The 15,271-nt window shown below is 43.6% G+C and overlaps 5 protein-coding genes across 5 annotated transcripts; 2 read left to right on the top strand and 3 right to left on the bottom strand. All coding sequences in view use genetic code 12, as the record gives it.

The window, feature by feature from the left end:
* Positions 1 to 67: 67 nt before the first annotated feature.
* Positions 68 to 1,006, bottom strand: PICST_85685 (60S ribosomal protein L35). The gene is made up of 2 exons (XM_001386582.1): positions 993 to 1,006; positions 68 to 558 (listed from the first exon to the last, which is right to left on the bottom strand). The coding sequence occupies exons 1-2, from the start codon at positions 993 to 995 to the stop codon at positions 199 to 201; spliced, it is 363 nt and encodes a 120-aa protein (XP_001386619.1). The 5' UTR covers positions 996 to 1,006; the 3' UTR covers positions 68 to 198.
* A 782-nt stretch (positions 1,007 to 1,788) lies between these two features.
* PICST_79956 (predicted protein) lies at positions 1,789 to 2,565 on the bottom strand. Its single transcript, XM_001386583.1, has one exon. The coding sequence runs from the start codon at positions 2,437 to 2,439 to the stop codon at positions 1,894 to 1,896; it is 546 nt and encodes a 181-aa protein (XP_001386620.1). The 5' UTR covers positions 2,440 to 2,565; the 3' UTR covers positions 1,789 to 1,893.
* Positions 2,566 to 3,637: 1,072 nt separating this feature from the next.
* Positions 3,638 to 4,819, bottom strand: PICST_63927 (predicted protein; the record flags this gene model as incomplete). The annotated part of the gene is made up of 2 exons (XM_001386584.1): positions 3,638 to 4,606; positions 4,724 to 4,819. Coding segments are annotated over 2 exons (1,065 nt in total), but the record flags the coding sequence as incomplete, so codon positions are not given.
* A 2,535-nt stretch (positions 4,820 to 7,354) lies between these two features.
* On the top strand, positions 7,355 to 9,727 carry SNF3 (High-affinity glucose transporter; the record flags this gene model as incomplete). Its single annotated transcript, XM_001386379.1, has 2 exons — positions 7,355 to 9,391; positions 9,521 to 9,727. The coding sequence occupies 2 exons, from the start codon at positions 7,355 to 7,357 to the stop codon at positions 9,725 to 9,727; spliced, it is 2,244 nt and encodes a 747-aa protein (XP_001386416.2).
* A 4,360-nt stretch (positions 9,728 to 14,087) lies between these two features.
* On the top strand, positions 14,088 to 15,186 carry PICST_85740 (predicted protein). The gene has a single exon (XM_001386380.1). It carries the CDS (start codon positions 14,334 to 14,336, stop codon positions 14,844 to 14,846), a length of 513 nt encoding a protein of 170 aa, XP_001386417.2. The 5' UTR covers positions 14,088 to 14,333; the 3' UTR covers positions 14,847 to 15,186.
* The last annotated feature ends 85 nt before the right edge of the window (positions 15,187 to 15,271 follow it).

Here is a 15,271-nt window from a genome sequence, read left to right on the forward strand (position 1 = left end):
AAGACTATTCTGAGTTTACGATCACAATCTCCTCTATCTAGTCCAACTACAAGAGAAATTATTTTTTACATATATTTAAACATTATAAATACATATGTATGTTGTAATGAAAAGGTTTATTAAAACGTGAGAATTCCTTCCTAAAAATACATTAAGACGCCCAAATGATAGTTATTATTGATTTTGAGGTTGAAAAACTTAAGCCTTAATAGCGAACTTTCTTTGTGGGAAGGCGATTCTTTGCTTTCTGGCCTTTTCGGTTTCTTGAGATCTTTCGAACTTGGTTAATTGTCTTCTGATAGCTCTGGTCTTCTTGGCTCTCAAGTCCTTTGGTTGGTACTTCTTACCAGCGTAGAAGGCTCTGACGTTTTCTCTTTGGTTCAAGTTGATGACAGTCAAAACTCTAGCGATGTTCTTTCTGACAGTGTGGATTCTTGGCAAAGAAGGCTTTTGCAACTTTTGGACCTTCAAGTTGGCCAATTCCTTCTTCAATTCAACCAATTGTTGAGATAATTGTTCCTTGGACTTGGTTCTTAATTCGAAAGTTTTGACACCGGCCTGTAATATGTTAGTATATTGTTTGAAAATCTGTTGGTTGAATACAGCAAACGTAACGAATTTGGATGTAGCCTTTCCTGTGATCTCATAGTGACTTCGTCGTTTGTCCGAGAGTTCTTGATGACTTTTCTTTAAATGGTGGAATATATTGGTGAAATTTTTCACCTCTTCATGATAGTCTACTTTTACACTCTTTATACTGAACAGCTTGAGCTGGATGTTGCTGGCTGTCTCTTCACTTGTTGACAGTATGAGTTGTTCATAGTTTTACTCTATTCTTCTCGTTATGACTTATCTCGTTAATTTTTCAGATGACAACTCTTTCTCGATGAATATGGGGACTACAAATGCTGGGATTTCGAGAGACGGTAGGTATTCGTTGTTTCGCTGTGATGCTGCTGCACTCGTCTTATGTCTTAAGGGCTAGTACATACCATTTTGATTATATGAACTATTGTTGACTAGTATCAGAGGATTGAAGATTGAAATGTATAATGAAAATTTTTTTAACAGTACAGACTGATTCTCACGGCCAGGGTAGAGGATTTTTCGGTGCATGCACGTCTCTGCTTAAGTATGGAGATGCGAGGTCGCATAGTTAGACGGAAGCTGTGGGATGGGTGCGGGTAACTGAGACTGTGTATAGAGATGGAGTGTTGGAAGTGTGCATATAGAGCTCAAGAGCAAACTGAGATTTGGAGATGTGTATCACGTGTATCAGGGCTGGAGCCCTAACGTAATTCAGGCTGCTGTGAGATAAGAGATAAGATCGAGGCCCAGGAGATGAGAGAAGCCGACAAGAGTGCAAAATAGAGGAAAAGCTGAGGTAGATACGAAGGTTATGCTTCTTAAGTTTCTTCAGTTGCGGTAAAGCAGAAAGATCGAGCAACAATCACATTAATATATGCTGATTTCATGCTGTTCTTCGCAGCAATTTCAGATTCGCCTGGTATTGGCTGGAAGGTTTGGTCCAATAGATTCGTGCTATTCTTAGAAGTGTTTCAATTATTTGATCAAGTAGTATATAGATCTGAAGTCTACCGTATCGTAAATATCTCGATCTCTGTGCTGTAGATCACATTCAATGGCCGCTTCTGTACTTCTCTAGACGGTATCTGTTCTGTCTCCCCGATCTCTTTTGTCAGATGACTTCTTGCTCACACGTCTTCGTCTCTTCCCTTCTCTTGTGCTTCAAGTCAGTCACATCTCATTACGGACTACAGACACGTACTAATTATATAATAGCATTACATGTATACTGATATATAGCAGGCAGAGCCCGCGGCGAATTGAACACTTTTACGCTGTTGGAAATGCCTTTTCTACTACAACTATCTACGACGAGTTCTTCAAGTTAGTGGATAACCATTCCAAACCCTCGTACAAACCGTCACCGGTGGTGGCACAGGTGGCCTGGATGTACCAAGGTCTTTGGCGGATGGAGTGCAAGCCTAACTTCTCGGTGATCTCGGCGGCGTTCATGGCGTTGGGCAAATCTTGCTTGTTAGCGAACACCAACAACAAGGCGTCTCTCAACTCGTCTTCATTCAACATTTGCTGCAATTCTTCTCTGGCTTCGGCGATACGGTCTCTATCGTTGGAGTCGACAACGAAGATGATACCTTGTGTGTTTTGGAAGTAGTATCTCCACAAAGGTCTGATCTTGTCCTGTCCACCGACATCCCAGACGGTGAAGGAGATGTTCTTGTACTCTACAGTTTCGACGTTGAAGCCAATGGTGGGGATGGTGGTGACGATTTCTCCCAACTTCAATTTGTACAATATGGTGGTCTTACCGGCGGCATCCAAACCGACCATCAAGATTCTCATCTCTTTGTTGCCAAAGAGGTTGGAAAACAACTTGGAGAAAGACAAACCCATGGCTGTGATTGTTTTAAGGTATGAAAAGATGGAAAATGGATTTGAAAACAAACAGACGGTCTACGGCTGAAACGTGATGGCTACGGGCGTTTTCTAGAGACGGTTGCTACCAAATAGACGCTGACACACGGAATGGTTTTGGAGGTTTAAGTGAAAATAACAACAAATCAAAAATCCAGTGCTGGAAATTTTGAGGGCGCCGGTGCTGCGTGGTGCGCGCACTACTACGACAACGAGATCACCACACGAGACTTGAGAGCGTTGCGGCGTGGAGGCAACGCGGTGGCTATGAAACTACGCCAATGTGCTTCACTGAATAAGAAGAATTTGTAGTTCTACTCGTTTGGAAGTATCCAGAATTGAACTTGGAAAGGGATGAAAAGGATGGCAAGCCGAGATCCTTGAATTAAAAATGCTTAAAAAGTGTAAAAAAATTGGATAAAAATAGCATAGAAATTGTACCAGGGAAGAGCAATGTAGAATACAGAACAGAATACAGTGTAGAATGAAAATCAAGCAAAGACATACAGTTCAAAACCGAACTAATAGAATAGAAAGTATCCCGGAATACGGTAGGAAAAAGTAGAACATAGTAGAGAATACAGTAGAGAATTTAGAGCAGAATAGAGTACACAATTGGTTCAGAGAGAATAGACAATTGAGAACTAGTGTAGAAGATAGGAGCATCGCAAATCGGAGTACCGAATCGATTCCAGCAGAGAATATTGCACCAGAGAATACAACAGATACTGAATGGAATAATGTAGAATGGTTCAGCTCATAGTTAGCATATCTACATAGCATCAGACTCTAACTACACTGCCATCTATCAGCTCAATTTATATATTAAAATGCTATGTTAGCTACGAAAGAACCACATCTTCTATATCTTGCTTGTGAGCTTCATGGCACAATAGCATGATGGTCTATTCTCTTTCTGTAGCTATGCCAGTGAATTCAGGCTTATCTATGGTGTATGGGCGTGCAGGACGTTATATCAGTTTCGTTAGCTATAAATAGCAATGGTGGGCCATTAGGATGCAAGGACGCATATAGCAAATGCAACATTAGTTGCTAGGTAGGTCCCAGAAAGCAAATAAATAAGGATATTGCAAAGTATTATTGCATGGAGCCGCGATACTAGCGCAATATTGATGAATTAGTAGGTAATATGCTAGGGCTGCGTATGGGTGCAAAATCATTTACCGACGTTAACCTTACAGTTAGAAAACTGCTGTAATGCCCGGATAAACACAGCATAGATCACATCTTTGTTCTCAGGCTCCCAGTATATCTCGGACAACCGAATGTGCCATGGCGGATAATCCTGGAGATCCAACAGCGGCCCAAAGCTGATCAACAAGTCCGGCTCAGGTCCGACAAGCTCGGCTAGCTCTTCGTCAATCAAGTCAATGGTGATGTCGTTGACCGAGAGCTCGTTGTTCTGGGCCAATTCACTCATAGTCTTGGTTAATTCTACGATGGTAGGCTTTCCGTCCTCCCGTGACAACAACCAGATCTCCAAGTCCACGTCTCTCTCTGCGGAGTTTACCTGAGTTTTGCCGGTATGGCTGCTGTAGATGACGGTATTATGGTGGGGGATTCTAATGGCGTAGCTCGGAATCAAGTCAGTGCCAAAATAGGCTGCTAAATTCTTCAGAATATAACGGTTTAGTTGGGCCAAATTTCCCTTGTTTTCTACAACAACACCGTTGTACTCGTAGATTACCAAGTGAGGAATTCCGGCAGAGACCGTCCAGGCAGCAAGCTCGGAGATCAGTCCGATCAAGCCGTCAATGCCGCCGTTCTCGTCGTCGTCGTCCTTCAAGTCGAGAATACACGAGATCACTCTAGGAATCTTGGCAAGTTTCGACACGTCATCACGGATCAACTGCGGCAGCTTGTTTGGGTAGTATGTCAATGTATAAAACTTGAGCACCATCTTCCTGTAGAGATAGTTCACATTTTTGTAGATGGAAATCATAAAGAAAAGCAGAAGCAATACTAAATGGTTGGCGTAGAAAATGATGCTGGAGTAGGCCAGAGTAGATTCATCCATCTGCTTGTGTCTAAAGTCGTTGATCAAGTCGCGAGACACATCATACCAGGTCTTACCGCGTATCGTATTGGGTGGATGCTGTAAGCTTTCGCTTTGATACGAATTTTGCTCTTGAGCTAAGACACCTGGGCTCCCCTTTTGATGGTTTTGACCTTGATTTTCATTCACATTCTGATTCTGGCTCTCACCCACATTCTGAAGAGATCCACTCTTTCCAGTTTTCACTCCGCTGGGGCCGACGTCCGCAGATATGTCCACAAGCGACGTACTCGTGTTGTTGTCGTTTCTCACGTGGTCCAGAAGCTTCGAGCTGGTCATGTTGTTGTAGTTGGATAAAAGAGAAAGAGATACATATTTCTGTAACGTAAACCGAATTTGAAGGATCTACACAATGCGACTACATGGTAGCGCGGTTTATAATGGGAGTACTGATTTGATGGTTCTAGCCTATAGAGAGGTGGCAGGGAGAGGCATGGGTGATGCTACGGTGCATGGATGGTAGTTCTGTCTTATTAGCAGACTCTTGTTTAATGTAGATCCTAATCCCTTGTTCTACAGTGTTGTAGTTAAATAGACCAGATTGCCCTTGATTGGTAGCGCCGATACATTTATGTGGCAAGTATGAGTTCCTGGGTGGTGATTCGTCCGGGCCAAACGTTGCTGAAAGGTGATTTTTGATAACTGGAGGGGGAGGGTAGAAGAGCTGGCTAATTTGTATATTCTACTTTAGCCCAAGAAGAAACTTGGTTGTATTCAGAAAACCGCAACGATGAGCGTATTCGAACATTTCATTGAGCTCTCCAGAGCCTTTAGTAGTAAAATTTGGAAGGTGCAATCCTGGTACCGGTAGAGCTAGAAATAATAAGTGTTGTATAATTCAACTGTCAGCCTATCTCGTGTATTGTTGCCTCAGGGTTGCGGTTGCAAAATAAATAAAACAAGTGTATTTCGCAGCAATTCAAAAAAATGATTCTTAAAACGAGAACTTTTCCAAGTACTTACTTTTTGAATCAACAAAAGGAGATTCTCTATCTCAATAGGCTCGCTCCCTAGCCTTGTAACATTGTCTGATTATGGCTAGTTCCCTGCAATTGTATGGTATTCTAGAAGATAATTTGATCTCCATGGATAAGTTAATCTCGATCGAGAAGCACTGCGATACAATAAAAGTACATTTGCTAGCATCCTTCCGACTATCCTAGAGCAATGAGTGCTACAAAACGGTTCGGGATCGGAGTTCGTATCCGATTGTCAGCCGAGTCCATCCTCTTCAAGATAATGACGAGACTTTGTGTGCTAAACCCCTTAATAATGTTTACTGGGGCTGGCACTAATATTATTTGCTACGAATTTAATAAGCCTGCCTAACTTGATTGTCCAGAAAAGTAGATCTCTACCACAATTCGAAACAGCAGTAACAAGGAAAAAAATATTGTGACACCTTCCCAACTTGGCTCTCCTTCCGTACGAGGCACTATGTGTTCCATCCATCCCCTTCCACAAGCCTTTCCATGATCTTCAAGTTGCTGGTGGGAGAGAAAACTTGCTAGTCTTGCCGATGGCGAACTGTCCCCGCCAAGCGGGCTTAACCAGGCCCGGTCCTAGCGGCGCCAGCCAATAGCATTAGTAATGCGCTTCCAGATTTCAATTCTTCTCTAATGACAATTGGCCGCGGTTAACAAGACGGCTAATGCCAGGCCTATTGGGGATGGACTTGGTGTGTCAAATCTGATGGCTGCGCCAATTTCGTATCCCACTCCTAATCCGGAAGCCGGTGCATACAGTATTAGCCAAAACCAACGGCCAAAGCCCGAGATCATTTTTTAGAAGATCCTCATGATGCCCCAAGAGCCGAGGACAAAATTGCCAATGCTGCCAGCCAATGAAAATCCAGATCTCACAGTGGTAAAGCTCCATTTGGGTGCTCCCGACTTTCTCGATAAGAGATTCACTGGAACCTTTTCACACATTTAGTGTAACATTGTTGACTCCGTCGCAACCCCCCCCAACCGCTCCCCCCACCTCGTCCCCACTTCATCACGTTTTTACCCCATAATATTTCTCTATTTTTTTTTTCCCGCCAGGCCAATCCGATCGTTTTCTCACAGCACAAGACTGCCTGCATACGGCACGCCGATTAAAGTCCAGAAAAAGGAAAATTTTAAGAAATATATTGGACCCAACCAAATCACCATATCCTCCGTAGACCTCAAGATATACGTGGCTAGCTTTCGATTTAGACCGCGGAAAGACACTAATACTGTTAGACAGTGTCGATCCACGACCCTCCCTACATTTCCCGTTCCAAACAGCCGAAAACACTCATACTGTCTGATCTTTGGCTAGATGGCTTCTGTGTGAACAACACATTTCAAACACTATACTTTTCTAACAAACAACCGCTTCTACAGAGCTCCAGCATAGAGCAGAGCTCAGCGTCCCTTGTCAAGCAGCCCGGAAAGACCCGAACCGCCACACCAGGGTCCGTGCCGCTGCTTTAGTACAGCTGATTACGATCTAGAAGAACATCAAAAGAACCCGATCCAGTAATCATCATTAATATTGAGATTACAACAAGGAGAAAACGTAAGATTGTAGTACTGCTAATTGCTAGCAAAGAATTATTGATTATTCTATCTCATATCGTTCGATCTTATACTATAGGGTCATATAATAAGTGTCTCACAATCACGATATCTTAGCGAACTACACTAATACTTCCGATACAACCACAATCATCTGAAAGATATCAAAATCATCAATATCGTTATTGCTATATAAGCCCAGCAAATCTTCAAACCTATAAAGTCTAACAAACATTCCTAACAGCATCTAAAACCAAACACAACATTCAAAATGTGGAAATTTCTAGAAGCTCTACTTTACGACAACACCATCGAAGAAGAATACTACAGGAAAATCCGTCAAAAGTCCTCCTCCAAGTCGGCTGTAATCGTAGGTCTTGTAGCTGCCGTGGGAGGCTTTTTGTATGGGTACGATACGGGACTCATCAACGACTTGCTAGAAATGAGATACGTCTACGAAAACTTTCCAGAAAATCTGCATTCGTTCACATCACATGAACGAGCGTTGATTACGGCTGTGTTATCGCTCGGAACATTCATAGGAGCTCTCATAGCGCCTCTTATCTCCGACAACTATGGCCGGAAGTTTTCCATCATTGTCTCTTCCGGTCTCATTTTCAACGCAGGCAACATTTTGCAAATCGCATCAACAAACGTAGCATTGCTTTGCGTTGGTAGAGCGATCTCGGGTGTATCTGTAGGCATTCTTTCGGCCATTGTACCCTTGTACCAAGCTGAAGCTTCTCCCAAATGGGTCAGAGGTTCCGTCGTTTTCACATATCAATGGGCCATTACTTGGGGCTTGTTGATAGCGAGTGCCGTCTGTCAAGGCACTCGAAAAATGACCAATTCTGGCTCATATCGGATCCCCGTGGGCCTCCAGTTTCTCTGGGCTCTTATCTTGTACACGGGGATGCTTTTCTTGCCCGAAAGTCCCCGTTATTATGTTCAAAAAGACGATCTTCAGAAAGCTCTAGATAGTTTGTCGAAGTTGCGAAAGTTGCCCCCAGACGACGCTGATTTGATAGAGGAGTTGGTGGAAATCAAGGCTAACTACGACTACGAGTTGTCGTATGGTAAGACCAACTATCTTGATTGCTTCCGTAGTGGAGGAGGAAGACACAAGCAGGTGTTGCGAATGTTCACTGGAATCGGTGCTCAACTCTTTCAGCAGTGTTCAGGCATCAACTTCATCTTCTACTATGGTGTCAACTTCTTCTCCAGCACCGGCATCCAGAACTTTTACATCATGTCCTTCGTGACGTATTTGGTCAACACTATCTTCACAATCCCCGGAATAATTCTAGTGGATACGATAGGCAGGCGACAGTTGCTCCTATGGGGTGGCGTAGGCATGTCTACCGCGAACTTCATAATTGCGATTACGGGAGTCAGTATCTCCAGTAAGGAAACCAGTTCGATTCTAAGCGTCTGTTTTTCGTGTGTGTTCATAGCGTTTTTCGCCAGTTCGTGGGGTGGATGTGTATGGGCACTCACTTCTGATATATACGGTATTAGTATCAGACAGAGAGCCATATCCATCACTACAGCCACGAACTGGTTGGTCAACTTCATCTTTGCCTACATAACACCGTATCTCATCGATACGGGACACCATACTGCAGCTATAGGAAACAAAATCTTCTTTATCTGGGGAGGTTGTAACGCTGCCGGTGTCGTTTTCGTCTACTTCACTGTCTACGAAACAAAGGGATTGAAGTTGGAGGAAATTGATTATATGTACGCTCATTGTGACAATGCGAGAAAGTCCACCGAGTTCAAGTCGACCAAAATCGATTACACTAGATTGGACGAGAACTACAACGCTGTACCCTGGGATCCTCCTTATCCATCAACAACGAGCTCATCGCCTCCTTCTAACATCAACGAGAAGGACCTTTCATCTTCTGATCCCAACCAAGACGTCAATGTACATAGTGACAACAACGAGTTTGTTCCATTGTACAACAACAAAAAACTTCCAAATAATCCTACAAACACCAACAAAAACGACATCACCATCATTCCCTACAACAATATCATTCTGCCGTCGTTATCATCGAACTCCGAGCCCTCTTCTGCTGCTTCGTCAATTCTCAACAACAGATTCCACCACAACTCTGTCTCGACTACAAACAACGTCTCTGTATCTACATCTAACCCTGGCCAATCTTCTGGTCAAGGTACAGCTTCCAACGACTACTTGCTGTATTTGGATAGTTTGAAGTCTGAGTACGGAAGTCCACCTCACTACAATAACGACACACTACACCAGCAGCACACCAACCAATCGAACTCCAAGGGTTCTGTAGGCAATACGGGATCGATGCTGAACACATCCAAAATCTTCACGGAACGTGATTTAAAGAGTATTACGGACGAGTACGATCTTATCATGAGAAGTGGCAGCGGAAATACTAACGGTCATGAAAATCAGGCTACAGACAGAAACAGCAGCATCACTGCTAGCAACATTCACCATACTCATAGCAACATCACCAGCAACATTAATAACCATAATAGTAATAACATTAATAACAGTATAACCAACAATTCGACCACGATTATTGCCACGCCATACTTCAACCAGCCTCCACCAGACTCTTCCGATGAAGAAGACGAAGACGAGGACGAAGAAGAATAGCAAAGGTGATTATATCTAACAGGCCGGTCCGCTCCAACCCATATTGCATAAACTGATTTCAATTCTTCGATTCTATCCGTTCCGTTCTGGCGACGACTATTATTTGTTTTATTTCTCACGCAAGGCTTTTACCAGGGACTATGTATCTATGTATTGTATCCAAGTATGTATTCACATAGAATAAAATTTAAGGTCAATTGACTATTGCAACAGTAAAGTAGTGTACACTGGAAGAAAAGCCACAGACATTTGGTGTTGGTCCATATGATCCCAAGTGTTCGTAACAGTTACAATTCTTGAACAATGGCACTCGAGCTGAAATAAGATTTACCACCATATCTGTAATCCAACTATAATAGCTGATTCTATTCATAGTAGCAGCCAAGATTTTCCCACAATTGCAAATCCATTTTACCATCATACACGATGAACAATGGCAATTACGTTTGTCGAACAATGCAATTACATTCATGCAGAATAGTTGACGTTTAAGTTTCAATAACCACTTTAGATGGTGTAATTACACTTTATGAACAATAGCAATAGCAATAATGCATAATAGATATTGCCATAGAGAGTGCTACTCCAATCGATATTATAGGCTATACTTTCATTTTTCAACATTTTTTAATACTTTTTCTGAAGTGCCGCTTTTGCATCCAGTTGGTGAACAGGGCGAACTAAAAAACCGGACATACCCATTGTTGGTCTCGTAAGTTAAAGTCAGATAGCTGCTGGTTTAGTCTCACTACATATTCTATTTTCTGATGCATAAGCACATCTAGAGGCACATTCACCTACTTCTGAGAATATCCTCGGAGACGTCCAGTCGCTTTTGAGTGTGCACAATGCCATCATCACGACCAGAAAGGGGCCGATCCATCTGAGCCAGCAGGTTTATCTGCACCGCCGATCCTTCACAGGGTTGGGGCTCAAACCAAGGTTTAGTTCACAGAGAAGCATCAGGAAGCAAAATGGTATGATTTCTCAAATATTATTGTTATCGCTAGACAAGAATAAATGTAAGTTTCACCGCAAGCCCCCTAAGAGTATAATATCCGCTTAGGGGGTATTTGTGCTCGTAAAATATATCGCTAAACAATGTATGCACCATGCAGGACTGTAGATAGGATTATTAGGACGTTTGGAGAGTACGCACGACATTTTTATTTTTGATGCTGGTCCAGATGCATCGAGCAAATAATATCTGTGAAGCCTTGAAGCACTACAGTTGCCAAAAAAGCTCTGTTCAATCCGCATAGCGTCGCATTGCGTTTATTAACTAAACCTTTCTGATCGACCTTACTAGCAAGTTTATTTTAATCCATATTGATAGTTAGCGTCAACCCAGCATACAAACACACTTATCCGGAGTCGCTGTCAGAGTGAGCTGATCCAGCAGATACGTCGTAATTATCCCATTGTCATGTCGGCATTGTTCCCGAAAAACCGACCCTTCGTCGGCAAGTTGCACGGTACCAACTTACAAAATACCGAATCCAGATCGGTCTGGCAACGGAAGTAGTCGCTTAGTATGCTAACGACCCAGAGAGAAGAAAATCCAGTACTGGCGAATTCCTCTTGTTGCTGAATGCCTTTCACTAATTATTATATATGCCCAGAGTTCGCTAACAATTGGCTAAACAAGCTTAATCTGCATTGTAGAGTCTAAAAACCTATAAATAAGTGTTGGTCAATGGCATTCCATTGAAAAGTTCACCCTGGCTAATTGTTAGTGAAGGGGAGAATTCAAATTTGATTGCAATTGCACTCAAAGACTAAATGCAGAGAGAATAAAAAATTGTGGTTTTATCGATTACATCAGTTTGGCTCTTCGAAGATCGAATGAGTTAGACAGTTTGACAAGAGAATCAGAAGATTTGAAAACGGGTGCTCATCTAAGATGAAATTGCAACATGCTACGAGGAGAGACAAAATAGAAAGATGTCACGGGATTCCATGACGTTCGTCTTGGAGAACACCCACCTTCCAGAGATTGCACTATTCTACTACAAGTTTCGTGACAGCGGTGCCTTACGTCACAATATCTGGCGACAGCCCTTCTACGAAGCTTCAACAATAAGCCTGAGGCGACCAAGAAACCAACGAAGAGGCTGATACAAAAGGTCATAGAAAAAGCTCACAAAGCAAACGTAAATCACCCCAGAATGAACGAGGATCCCCCTACGTAATTGGCTCTAATCTGCTCATCTCCTTACTTCACGAATCACCCTATCGAGAATCCACAGAAATAGTTCGCACCCATTCCAAATCACCCCAAGAATGTTGGAGAAACAGGAACACGATGGGCTCACTCATTACTTTTGCTCCGTTTGAAACCCACCTCCTCGCTACAGTCACACCCCCTCAGTGCCAGCAATGGCTGGACGATGACCGACTCCTTAGAACCTTCCGAGGGTTGTCAGGTTAACAGTTCCAGTGTTCTTGATCCCTCGGACATGATACATTTCCCACAAATCACGTGCACACACAAACCGGGGGTCATCTATGAAATTCAAGAATGTCTGAGTCGGAGAACAGAGAGGCAAGAATTTGTGTTTTGCTTCAGCAATTGTACAGCTGACTGTGCAAGTTAGACAATTACAAGAACGCATAGCAGAAACATGGACGACAGCGACAGCACCAATAAGTTTGCCATCCACGAGGCTGTACGTGAGGGCAAACTCCTATTGGTCAACCATCTAGTTGATGAGGATGGAAAATTGCTCTTTTTGAAAGACGACGACGGGAGAATCCCTCTCCACTGGGCCTGTTCAGGCAACAACTTGGAAATGGTGGAGATTCTTGTTCGAGAAAGAGCAGGAGTCAAGCCATACGACATGGACGAGTTGGAAGATGCCTCTGGATGGACTCCCATCCATATTGCGGCATCGGTCGGAAATCCCCAGATTTTGGATTTGTTGATGAAAGCATCGGCAGAAACCCCGGATATCGACTTGGTCACGGGACAAGGTACGACTGCTTTGTATTTGGCTATCAGCAAGAACCACTACGATGTTGTACGTAAGTTAGTAGACGACTACAAGTGTCTGTGCCGAGTCAAGGACAAGAAGGGGTTGTCCCCATTGCATAGAGCTGCTAGTATCGGTTCACAGCCGATTGTAAAATTGTTAGTAGAGAAAGGTAAGGTCAATGTGAATGCGAAAGATGGCCAGGGCTGGACCAGCTTGCATCACGCTTTGGCAGAGGGCCATGGCGATACTGCTGTCCTATTGGTCCAATTGGGAGCAGACCCCGAGCTCGCCAACGATGACGGCGAAAAACCAGTTCAGGTAGCTGTTGACGAGAAGGTTGCTAGATTTTTTGTAGAGCACCTCCGGAAGTAAGAGCAAGATGGAATGAGAGAAAAATGAGACCAATCTGAGAGATAAAAAGAAGCAAGAGCCGAGCATTTGAGCCGAGAAGAAGTACAAGCACGAACAAAGATAGGCGTCGGGATACGAGGTGTTAGTACGGCCTAGTGGGTCGGTGAAGGAAAACGAAGACGGCGAGGTGTTCAGCAGCAGAAGTAGCCGTTTGAGGACAGGCCTCGCAGACTGGACCACAAACTCCAGCACATTTCTAACTACGACTATTACAGAGAGAAGACGTCATCTCGAGGATTGGTCCACTGGCCACATCGGGCCGTCATGAACACATTCCAGCAGTAAATAATTGTAATAGCACACAACTTAGTTGATAGCGATAAGACTAGAACAGACCAGAAGTAGAAGTAGGCCATCTACATTTGCTCATTCAGCTCCACATCCGGCTACAGAATGCGACAGCAGATTATTACCAAACGTAACTGTCAAAGATGTTTCGATTGAGATGTTCTCGAGCGGTTGCGGGCAGGTGTTTACAAACGGAGGCAATTGAGTAATTCCATCTCGACTGAGTTTCAGGTTTTGTGAAGCAACTTTATTGTTAAGCTGGAATCCCTCACTGAATTTCATGTGTGGGAGATACGGGGCTTTGGAACCGGTCGGAAGTAACAGCACAGCGATGTCCGGCCCCCGGTATACACAGCACGACGGTTTAGGAAGGCCTAGCGCTCGAGACTATGCAGCGAGCCAGCAGCGAGCCAGCAGCAACCGGCTGCACATCCCAGATCACGTGATGCCCGGAAGTACCAATAGGGCACAATGGGTCCCGAACAAGCCGAATGCAAAACACCATTCCAGCCGCCACCTATTAAGCATGACCATTGCCATTTTAGGCAACTTAATAACAGCCAGTATTTTCTAGAGCCATTCGGGCTGGCAGGGAAGAATAATATTTCACATCCCTTATATAACCCCTTAGCGCTGGAAAACACCTGAGTGCCGATTTTCAGGATTGATAACTCTTTTCCTTACAGTTTTCTTTGAATTGTTCCCGTCAATTGTGTTTTTCCATCTCAATTGATATCATATAATCTGCCAGTACTCTCCGTCCGGCAACCTTCCAGTTCGATTAGTCCCAATTCTTTTCGTGCTATTCTCGAACTCTAGTGCTCATTGCTAGTTCCAGAAACCCTAGTGTACCTTCTAGCAAGACATATTCTCCATTTTTCGTACGCTTTTGCATACCCCGGTCTTTGTATTATACCTAATATCGCATCACAATGTTGGCTATCGGTGACGTAATCTTAAGGCTGGTGAACTTTGTATTCTTGGTCGTTGCCTTGGGCTTGACCGGTTCGTTAGCTGCTACCACAGTTTACCAGGGCAACCCACAAGTCAACTTTGCTGTTTTCGCAGCTGCTTTCGGTTTGTTGACCTCGTCCATCTACGGGGTTTTTGCCTACTTCGTTGCTGCCTTCGCCTGGCCTATCGTGTTGGCTACTTTTGACTTCCTCAATTTGGTCTTCACCTTTGCTGCTGCCACAGCCGTTGCTGCCGGCATCAAGGTCCACTCTTGTACCAACCAGAGTTACCTTAAGGACAACAACATCGTGCAGGGCAAGGAAAACAGATGTAGAAAGGCCCAGGCTTCCGTGGCTTTCCTCTACTTCTCGTTCTTCATCTTCTTGGCCTCCGCCGTGTTCTCCATCATCAATGTAGTCAAGGGTGGCTTGTTTAGCACTTCTACCAGATCTGCTCCAAGAGTTGGAGTTCCAACCATGTCTCAGGTTTAAATCCGAGGGTTTGACTCCGAGACCTGGTCCCAGATTTTGATATATTGGTCTCTGGGTCGCAAAATCAAGTTCTTGTGAATACCACTGCCAATTGGTGCCATTGCTCTACGAAAGTTGAAAGGAAAAATCGTTAGAGCATTATTAGTGATATTGTGAGGGAATTTCTAGGTGAAAGTCTGAAAAATCTACAGTGAAGAATTTCGCTATTAGCCTGGCTCAATTGGCCGTCTTGGTTGTATTTGTTGTCGTTTCTCGTCGTTAGCTGTTTTTGTTCATTTCTGTTACTCTACCTTTCTGCTAAATACCTTATAAATACTAATTTGATACTTTCTTTGGATTCAAAGTGTACCTGACCTCTTCGGTTTTAGAAATGTAGAGATGCCTCCGCAAAGAAGAATGTGATTGTTTCGAGAACCGATGGCCGC

The sequence above is a fragment of the Scheffersomyces stipitis genome, chromosome 8 (assembly GCF_000209165.1).
Source record: "Scheffersomyces stipitis CBS 6054 chromosome 8, complete sequence".
NCBI classification, from domain to species: domain Eukaryota; kingdom Fungi; phylum Ascomycota; class Pichiomycetes; order Serinales; family Debaryomycetaceae; genus Scheffersomyces; species Scheffersomyces stipitis.